This window comes from Phoenix dactylifera, chromosome 7 (genome assembly GCF_051530095.1).
Source record: "Phoenix dactylifera cultivar Ajwa chromosome 7, Ajwa_hap1_PhDact_Kaust_v1.1, whole genome shotgun sequence".
Classification (NCBI taxonomy): Eukaryota; Viridiplantae; Streptophyta; class Magnoliopsida; order Arecales; family Arecaceae; genus Phoenix; species Phoenix dactylifera.
Window position 1 is genome coordinate 11,006,584 of NC_143196.1, and position 10,275 is coordinate 11,016,858.

Consider the following 10,275-nt stretch of genomic DNA (forward strand, 5'->3'; position numbering starts at 1 on the left):
GGTATATCTAGCATTAATTATTTATTATGGTGTCAAGGTCTAGGTCCGATTTCTCGAGGTTTTACCCTCTTTTGGGGCTCCTCACGGGAATATCTCCAGAATCTATTCGATGGATATTCAGAGATTAAATCGAATAGAGTTCTTAAGTTTCAGATCTGATAGTTAATCATGCATAAAAGTTTTAGCATAATTGTTCAAACGATTCCGGCATAATCCTATGTGTTCTTAATGTGCTGATTTCTAGATTTGATCTTGTAAGCATGCATGAATTAAATTGTTTGATTCATTTTTTCGCTGCATTTTTGAAACTTAAAAAGAACTACGTGTGGCTTGATCCCCCTTGTGAAGGGGTACGTAGGCAACCCGATCAGGTTCAGCCATGGTTTTCAAAAAAAAAAAAATTCAGCATGCTAAACACCAAAGAACTTAGGATGCACTTTCATCGGTGTCTCCACACTTATTGGTTAAGAGGACAACCAATGTATCTATCACACAACGACCTAATCTCGATTATATTGTCGTCCTAGGTAACAACATATCATTTGGTCGCGAACAGATTTAAGGACTCGAAGATAAATCCTCCTTTATCATAAAATAAGTCCTAAGGACTTCATCACATAAGAGTTCATTTGAAAATGTTCAATAAAATGATGAATAATGCCAAATAACACTTTATTAATTTGTCAATTCATTTACAAAATTCAATCATCTATATGCTGATGATTGACTTTTAGGATATAATTTCCAACATTCCTTGCCCTAGGATCTTCTACGTATACCATTTTTGATTGCATTCCTCATTAAATTGCTTAGTTTAATAGTAACTCTCATCTTTACAAAGTTTCAAGAAAACAATCGTACCCCAATCCCTGTGGGTCGATACCCGTAATCACTATCCTATAAGATACGTGCTATTGCGTGGTCTTCAAAGTTGACTATCAGTACATTACTGGATTCTATCATCATCAATTCTTACTAATATATCTATACTCTATCCTGATTCTTGACTGTAATTTTATCAATTGGATCAAACTAATCTGGGGTGCCAGACATCGCCACTTGAAGTAAAGTTGATAGACAAGAAGATATCTAGTGAGGGGATATTATGATATGGTCTACAAATTGAAGATTTTAGGAAGAAAATTTTGGAATTGTTTGAATTTGTTAGAGTACTTGTTAGGTAAGTAATACTTTACTTTTTCTAAATTTATTGACAAATTATAAGATTATTATATTAATAAATTTTGAATCGTGCTATTCATGATGCATGAATTTGATAAACGGTATTTTATTATTGAATATATTTTATGGACCTCACCTATGGGGGCTAGTATGTTGGCACTTGATTAGTCTAAAGGGTTTATGTTGCAAAAAGATGTGCAACATATCAAAAGCTGATACGCAGTCAACATAGCTTATGTTGACGAAATGAATTTGTTGTTTTAAAAGAACTTGGATTTATTAACGAAATTTGAACTTTGAGAAAGATTTATTTTGGCATACATACTATGTTGATAATATCTAGATTTGGTTTTTAACTGATGAATTATATATGCTTTGTGAGGACCCATGTGGGCATGTATTTAGTCCCACATCGGTTATTCGCTAGGTAGATCTTGGGTACTTATACAGGATCAAAGAACCCAAATAATACCTTCCGGCTAGCCATTTTGGATAAGGTCCTACGTTGTTACAAATGGTATCAGAGCGGACCCGGCCCATAATATATGTAGACTAGAAGACACTGCAGCACGGATCCCTTAGGGCTGACCACGGGCTGATCGTGGTATTTGTAATTAGATTTGAATAGATTTGAACTCTTAGCCTGACGAGAACATCAAGGCTTGAATGGAGAGAGTGTGTAAGGACATGTGCGGGCGTGTGTTGAGTCCCACATCGGTGATTGTCTGGATAGATCTTAGGTACTTATACAAAATCAAGAAACCCAAATAATACCTTCCGGCTAGTCATTTTGGGTGAGGTCTTGGGTTGTTACATACTTATTTTCTATAAATAATTTTTTATCTTATTATCCGATTAATCTAGTTAAAATATTTATTACTTATTGCGTTGTCTGGCTCATTATTTGATATTTTATTATTTTTATAGGTCCCGAGAACTAATCTAGCATGAGAAGGGAATCAAAATAGAACTTTGGTCTCTTAATTTTTTTATAAGATTTTACTTAAGTTTGATGTGAGATCTTTTAAATATTGTTGGATTTTGTGAAAGATTATATTTGGATTTTAGTTATTTAAATTGTAGACTTATTTAAATAACAAATTGATTCCGCTTGATTTATGATATGATGATCAGATGTCTTACATACCTACGTAGAATGTTTTCTATAAAAATGTGGTGATTGCTGTGATCGCGGCTCGTGATCGTGGATGAGAAGCATAATAGGTTAACTATCTAATCTATTGGGTTGAACAGTTTCTAAAATTACTGAATTTGGATGGCCCAGCCAGCAGAGATACTGGGTGGCTGTTTGGGCAAGTCGAGGCAACAAACCTGCTCACGTCTCCAGACACTGCTAGTACCTTCAAGACTTTATTAAACAAAGTTATTATTCAATTTTTTTTGCGTGAAAGTTGCCCTCACACCTGCAAAGCTTTTTCTATTTTATTCTTTTGGATTCTTTAGACCATAATCCACTCTGGGCTGCAGAACTCCAAGCAAAAGACGACATGGACGAGATACAAACCAAGCAACAAGCCTTTGCACATTACTTCACACTCTGCTCATCCACCTGGTGCCTTATTGTCTACAACTTCTGGACAACAGATGGACCTTATTTACTGCTGACTATTAGATCAAGCTAGCGAAATGAACCTTCTCTCACCTCGGTGGAAACTTTCTCAGATAGAGATGCTGTTGGGAATCCCCTTGGCACTGATACCCCTCTCACCGGTTGGGAACAGCAAGGTGTAGGGCATGAAGACCGGCCCCTTCCGGTTCTTCAGACTCGGGTCGTCGTTCATGGCCAGGATCCTGGCCTCGATCTCCTTGAGCCGCTCCCCAAACCGGCGGAACGCCTCCAACGCCTTCTGGTCCGTGGTCCACTCGGGCGCGTCCCTCTGGCCCAGATACACCTCGTCAGATGCGTGGGTCGACAGTATCTCCAAAATCGCCACGCCCATAATCGTTTGGACTTGGCTCATGGTGCACCTCATAAAGGCCTTCTCGGGTTCGGTCTTCAGCATCTCGTACTCAGCAGAACCCGGTTCGGGCATGAACCGCCGGCTCAGCATGGGACGGTTGGGTATGTACCCGAAGTAGGGGTACTGCCCAAAGTTGACGGCCGTGTGGAGGGCGGAGGCCACCCAGATGATGGTGGTGCAGGTGCTCATCAACTCGCCGACGGTCTGCATCTTCGGCCACCATGGTTCGTCCTTCTTGTCTCCATGGCCGACCTCCCGGATCTCCTTCCACCAGGCCTGCAGCTCGGCGTCGGCCTGGACCACGGCGTCACCCGGGTAGTAGATAGAACAGTACTCGTTAACCCACGCCTCGATCGCCGACCACACAGCGAGCCCATCCACGGCATATGGGTAGTCCTTGATCAGCAGCCTGATCTTGTCTGGGCTGGTCAGATCTTCTACCGCAACTCCTCTGTTAAAAAATTTCAAAATTGTTTCTAGCAGCTTGATTTTTGGAGTGCAATACTTAGTTGATAGTAATAATCAATAATTGTGCAACAAAATATAAAATATATAAATATATAGTAATATTTAGTTGATTTTAACATGGCATCAGAGCAGACGTCCTGAGTTTGGACCCTGTCTCCACACTCTTTAACCCTATTATTAAAAATTTTATTTTGGTGATTTTAACAAATTGCATTGTGTAAAGTTTAGATAAATTGTAATTCTACCTCTTCAGAAGATCAGCTGGGAGGGCCTGCTCGCTGAAATTCCAGCTCTTGTAGATTACGGCGGACATCTCCATGGCATATTTCCCTGGGAAGACGATTGACTCAATGATGCCACCAGCATTGATGAGGGCCTGCCGAGCGAGGGCGTTTATGTTCATCGTGTCACGGTAGTGGGGGCTTAGCAGCTTGTAGATCGGATGGACAACACTGAGGTGACGGTTCGTTGCGAGCACAAATGGTTCCATAATTGCATGCGTGTTCAGCCTGCAACCATGTAATCAGTTCAGTGTAGTTTTATTGGATGGCTGATGTGATACGGATCTCAAATGAAGATAGTAAGAACCGAGTAAGTTAAGGCTTTGTAGCAATTTTTCCAGACCAGTGGCTAATAAGTTCATGGTAGCCCGAGTCGTTAACGCAGACATAAGCCTTTGCAAGCTGCCAAATGGATCCCTCAATCCCCTTATCAGCTGGCGTGAAGACCCTGCTTATGATGCCATGTTGCTCTCCATCCGGATGCGGCAAGCTGAGTTCAATTGCCACTGGTTTCAGAGTTTGATCCCCTTTTAGGAATAATAGAGTTCGAGTGGCATATGTCTTATTGGATGTGTTGGAGTTTATGCGATTTATGTAAGGTATCAAAGCGTCATGGAGATCCAAGATGAATAGCTTGTTGCTCTCCAGTGCCTGAAAACATGGCAAAGCCATCAAACCATGACAAACTTCTTTGCGCTGCATCCTTTGATAATATAGATAGTTTATGTTTAATTAATTGTACCTGATCTACTGTCAGACCGTCCAAGTTTTTCTCGATGTGTGCTGCTGTTATGGAGCTGGTTTGGTTGCCATATTTGTTAGGATCAAGCTTGCTGGTTGGAGGGAACACGTGGAGACGACTAATCATGAGAGGGTTCACTCCTGCCAGCATTTCTCGAGCAAATTCTTCGTCGCTTTGCCATGCAAATTTCTCGACTAAAAAGAAGTAAAGAAAACAGTGAAGGATCAGCAAAATTTTGCTTAGCTTATCCATCCATGACTTTGCCCGCTCAGAGAAGTAATTGGAGTTACCTTGGGTGACATGGGGAAGGGGGAACTTAAGTAGGCGCTGGTTGCCTTCAGTGCGGAGCATTTCCTTGACCATCTCGAACGGGATTCTTTCTCTGATCTCATCCAGCAGAGGAACATTGGGCACTGGTAGACCCCCTTCGTAGAGTCTAAAAACTTCTTCAAATGAGTCGAACTCATTCCGGGTCTGGCCCAAAATGGCATCAAGGATTGGTTTCAGTGACTGGATCAGTGCCTTGATGGAGTACGTAAGGAAGTCCGACATCTTAACATGTCCGAAACGCTCATCTCGGGGGACATAGATATCAAGGCCGAGGATCAATCTGCTTTCAGAATTGGGATCTGCATGAAGCAAACACAAACGATATGGTTAACGGACACGGGTTTGTCAATTGTTTCGACTTAATTCTCTGCTTTGAGTCGACTTTAGCAGCATTACCAGTCTTGGTTGGTGCTCGGTTGGTTCTTCCCCTGCGAGGGTAGGGATACTCTGCTGACCCTCCAAGAACTGGGCGTGCCATCTCCGGACCGGCATCTGGGTTTCCCAGATCATTGTAGTGTGCGTAGTTATAAACCCGGTCCCATTCCTGCAGGGTCTCGGTCACATCTTCCCCTCTAAGATGACGGAGCTCATCTTCTCTGTAAGGTCGCAGAGGCGCTGGTGTGTCTCCTGGGAGGTATGTCTGCAGTTGGGTTTTAGAATTTGTTGAACAAATCTTATAATATGATAGGAACCGTCTTAAATAATTCTAGTTAATTATAACTAAGAGTAAAAAGAATCTGTTAAACCAGAAATGCCACTATTTTAAGCTAGTAAAGTTATTGGGTGTTGGATATGCAACACATTAGGAGCGACAGATTAATCAGAAGTCCCATTTAATGAATTTGCGACGGCACTTGCAACCAGCTTACCCGTGGAAGGTTCAGAATTTAGTCCAATCTGACAATCTTATACGGCTCTCCATCCATTTCAAATCATGCAAGGCCAAGATATCTCAAAATCTATTATCAAGAACGCTGCGTGCGTGATCTTAATTTATCTGCTTGGCTTTTGTCTATCATTACTATCATATGTGCACTTCTGTAATATTTTTATCTTTTATTTATTTGTTTGTATGTTAATTATTAGCATTACGGGAGTTGTTAGCCCACTACGGTCACCCACGACTACTCACACTATTGGCGAAGAAGATCCGGTCGTATTTATACTTGTCCACCGGGTAGACCCAAGAGTTGCAGACGAAGTGAATACGGCCTTTTCCGAGGAAGTTCTCCAGCGTCACGGTCTTGAGGAAGAACTGGGCACTGTGCTGGTTCTTTACTATCACCGCCCCTGGGATCCCATGGTTCTCGTTCCAGTCGAACGTCACGGAGAACGTCGACTCCCCGGCTGCTAACGACGGCAGCGACGTAATGTAGCTCTCCAAGTACGCGGGCTTCCCCACTATCCCCCTGTTACCATTATCTGCACGAATAACCCAAAAGCTTATATTACTACAAAGGAAATGTAGACCGTCCAACATATTAACAAGAGCTACTTTAAGGCGGAGGATCTCACTGGGGTCGCCTACGGTGGCGCTGACGAGCTGCAGAGAGACTCCCTGGCCGAGGAGTTCGTGGACGTCGTCGAGGAGGGTGGCGCCAAAATCGGTGATGTCGAGGACATTCTTCTTCATCAACACCACCGTTCCCTCGACATTACCCTGTGCCCCGCCAATGATGGAGCCCACGGTGCCACCGATGCCGCCTACGACTGAGCCGACAGTGCTACCGATGCCGCCTACGACTGAGCCGACAGTGCTACCGATGCCGCCTAAGATCATGTTTGCCTTGCAGAAACTAAAATGGAAGTCAAGAAGGAGGAGATCAAGGAGAGGATGGAGGGAGGGAACTAGCTTTCCAGGCTTTGAGAAGTGGAGCTGATGGATGTGCCGTCTTTATAGAAGCTTCAATAATTGAGCTATTGTCCTCTTCTTTCTCTAGGGAAGGTACTCTGCAAATTTTCTTTTTTTTTCTCACTAATTTAAATAAATAATAGTTGCACATGTGTCACGAGGAGGATATTTTATTTTTATTACTTTATATATGTTATCTTTTAGCTCAATTGGGCATCCAAGTATATGAAAACACCAGAAACATATTAGATTAAGAAAAGAAACTAACAAGCAACTGAGAGACGTACACACAGTCGGTGGAGCTAAAATAAAGAAGGGGAGTTGGTGTTTTCCATGAGATGGATAGGAACGGACCAGCAAAAAAAAATTAGTATCATGTTGTCCCTCTACAATTTTTTTTTTTTTTTTGCCTGCCTAGGTAGATTTTTCATACAGTGCGTATACGAATACACCCAATAAAATTAAAATACACTAGCTCGCGGAGTGCCAGTGACAGCTCCCCCTTTCCTAACCAAAGGGTGTACTTTCAGTGGTGGGCCGCATAGGCAGCCACCCAGTCGGCCGCCCCATTGGCTTCTCTGAATACATGCTTGGTCTGGAAGGCCACCCCATCCCTCATCATCATCCCTACGTCTCGAATCAGGAGATGGCGTGCTCTCATCTCTCGGCCCCCTTCGAATCTATCCGATAACCGTAGCCGAGCCGCCCTCTAGAATGATCGAACTGGTCCGCAGCACCACCCGCGCATGTCGAAAACCAGCCCAGGCAACTCGCAACTCTGCTCCCGGAACCGACGTGTCAAACAACTGGCAGCCACCTGCTGCCACCACCATAGAGTGCGGGCTCCGTATAACAAAGCCTGCACCGCCCCGCGTACCTCCATCCAGCACCGATCCATCAAAATTGATCTTGAGGAAGCTCAGTGGTGGGGGTTCCTAAGTGAAAAACATCGTCTGAGTAGCTGCCTAAGCAGAGAGAAAATTCCAGGTGTCCCGAGCTGTCAAAGATCTATTTGAAGAGTGGGTGGACCTGATCTTTGTAGCCCGTGCTCGAGCGAACTCTGCAACAAACCTCGGTGACACCATGCGCTCGCCGAAAGTATGAGCGTTCCTTGCCAGCCAGATCTGATGTGATGTGCAAGTCGCTCTGATGGCCTCCTGATATGTCCACGAACTGACCAACCACTGTCGTATCACCTGTAGAAACTATAGTCTCTCACTCCGGGCCTCCTGCGGGAACCCTGCCTATTGCCATGTTGACCTCGCCCATGTACACTGGAAAAGCACATGGTCCACTGACTCCTCAGCACTACATGTCCTGTAATCTGCGGGGATCCCACAGTCACGCCTACTCAGCACTGCTCTCGTCGAAAAGCGCTCCCACATCACCTTCCATAAGAAGAGTGCTGTCCTCGGATGAAACCCGAACCTCCAGATCCAAGTACAATCCAGCCTCAGCTCATGCTCTGGCTAGATAACACGGAAGAGATCTCCCAATCTAACACTGGCTCGGCACAAGGTACCCGAAACCCTGACATCTGGCCTGCATACGCTGGTACCAGAAGAGACCGGATTCTCTCAGCTAGGTGTACCTTAAACAACTGTCGCAGTCTGGCCTCATCCCACTTTGCCTTTCGTGGTATTAGGAGATCGCACACCCGCAGCCCTTCCACTGTCTCAGTATCAACCATGGTCGGCCAGCATCTCAGAAAAAGAGTATCCACCCACGGATCATCAGTTACATCAATGCTCCATCCACTGTCCCTGGTATTATAGATTTTTTTTCACTAGAAGTAAATAGTAAATGTACATATCTCACGAGTCACGATGGTGGATATTTTATTTTTATTACTTTATATATGTTATCTTTTAGTTCAATTGGGCATGCAAGCGCATGAAAACACCAGAAACATATTAAATTAAGAAAAGAAAATAACAAGCAACTGAGAGACGTACACACAGACGGTGAGCTAAAATAAAGAAGGGGAGTTCGTGTTTTCCATGAGATGGAAAGGAACGGACCAGTAAAAAAATTTAGTATCATTTTGTCTCTCTACATATTTTTTTTCACTAGAAATTATAGTAGATGCACATGTCTCACGATGATGGATATTTTATTTTTATTACTTTATGTATCTTTTTACTCAATGCGAACCTGTCACACGAGCATGAGCTCTCACGAGCATCGCAGGATATGAAAGCACGTGAAAATTGTTAAAAATAAAAAAACAAATAATTAAGAGACGTGCCGCTCTCAGTGGAGTTAAATAAAAAATACAGTCTGGCGTCCGAGTGGCAGTGTCCTGGATGAAGGCCGCCTGCATCAGTGGCAGGCGATCTGACCCCAGCGTTACCTGGACATTGACGAGGTTTGTCGGCTAGTTTAGCGATTTCTTCAATATAAAACATGTGACTTAAAATAAAAAAAACAAATAATTAAGAGACGTGCTGCTCTCAGTGGGGTTAAATAAAAAAGACAGTCTGGCGTCCGAGTGGCAGTGTCCTGGATGAAGGCCGCCTGCATCAGTGGCAGGCGATCTGAGCCCAGCGTTACCTGGACATTGACGAGGTTTGTCGGCTAGTTTAGCGATTTCTTCAATATAAAACATGTGACTTAAAATGATAAAACTATTATTTTCACAAAACCTGAATAACTAAACTAATATCCAACGTTCTTAGTATGCCCATTAAATTGCAAAGATACGTCAATAAGAGAGTCTCCCCAGAGGGTATCTAAATATTCTGTAATAGAGTTTTAACGGGAGAGGTTCCATCTTGGATCCCTCGGCTATGCGGGGGCGACCTAATGCATTGGAAAGCCTAAGACAAACTAATTAAAAAATGCATTTTTTATGTAAAAAATAAAAAAATAATAAGTACAAAATATTTTAAAAAAATTTATTTAAAAATAATTCGTATAGCTTTTTGAGATGCAAAATTACTAATCAAACTTTTATACTCAAGATTTATTAAAATACTATTTTCAATCAATAATATAGTTAATCCATTTAGCATTTCTTGTTAACTAGTTGACTGCAAATAAGATTTTATCGATTTTAATTTTAAAAAATTTTAGTTACAAATAAGACATATCTGACTCAGATTACAAAGGATGCCAGTGCTGAGTTAAATAAAATTATAGAGAGTAGTCTCGAAGAGCTTGATGAAGCCACTAGCAGGGTCTTCTTGTAACTTATATGAAGCTTTTACTTTTACAATACATGACAGCATCTGCTATTTTGCAAAATCTCTCCTCCAAATAACAACAGTTCTTCTGACGTAGCAGATCATGGCAAACCTAGAGAATCTGAAGCAGGCTTTTGAAGGGACTACAGAAATTAACAAACAGGAGATTGAAACGAATAAGAGGGTGTTGGAGGAATTTGAGTATCAGATCAAGCAGGACCGAAATGAAGTCTTGTCCTTCAAAAACTTGGGG

At 42.5% G+C, this 10,275-nt stretch overlaps 1 protein-coding gene across 1 annotated transcript; it reads right to left on the reverse strand.

Moving 5' to 3' along the window:
* Nucleotides 1–2,600: 2,600 nt before the first annotated feature.
* Nucleotides 2,601–6,887, reverse strand: LOC103697518 (putative linoleate 9S-lipoxygenase 5). Its single transcript, XM_008779392.5, has 8 exons — nt 6,501–6,887; nt 6,118–6,407; nt 5,382–5,625; nt 4,946–5,284; nt 4,656–4,849; nt 4,257–4,564; nt 3,878–4,141; nt 2,601–3,615 (listed from the first exon to the last, which is right to left on the reverse strand). The coding sequence occupies exons 1-8, from the start codon at nt 6,763–6,765 to the stop codon at nt 2,862–2,864; spliced, it is 2,658 nt and encodes an 885-aa protein (XP_008777614.1). The 5' UTR covers nt 6,766–6,887; the 3' UTR covers nt 2,601–2,861.
* Nucleotides 6,888–10,275: the final 3,388 nt, after the last annotated feature.

Bases quoted from the DNA above. Each gene is read 5' to 3' on its own strand.
- LOC103697518 (XM_008779392.5), bottom strand. From the start codon at position 6,765: ATGATCTTAGGCGGCATCGGTAGCACTGTCGGCTCAGTCGTAGGCGGC. The intron at 5,285-5,381 runs GTAATGCTGCTA...TGCTTCATGCAG, and splicing joins CCGAGCACCAACCAAGACTG to ATCCCAATTCTGAAAGCAGA. The intron at 4,565-4,655 runs GTACAATTAATT...CCATGTTTTCAG, and splicing joins ACGGTCTGACAGTAGATCAG to GCACTGGAGAGCAACAAGCT.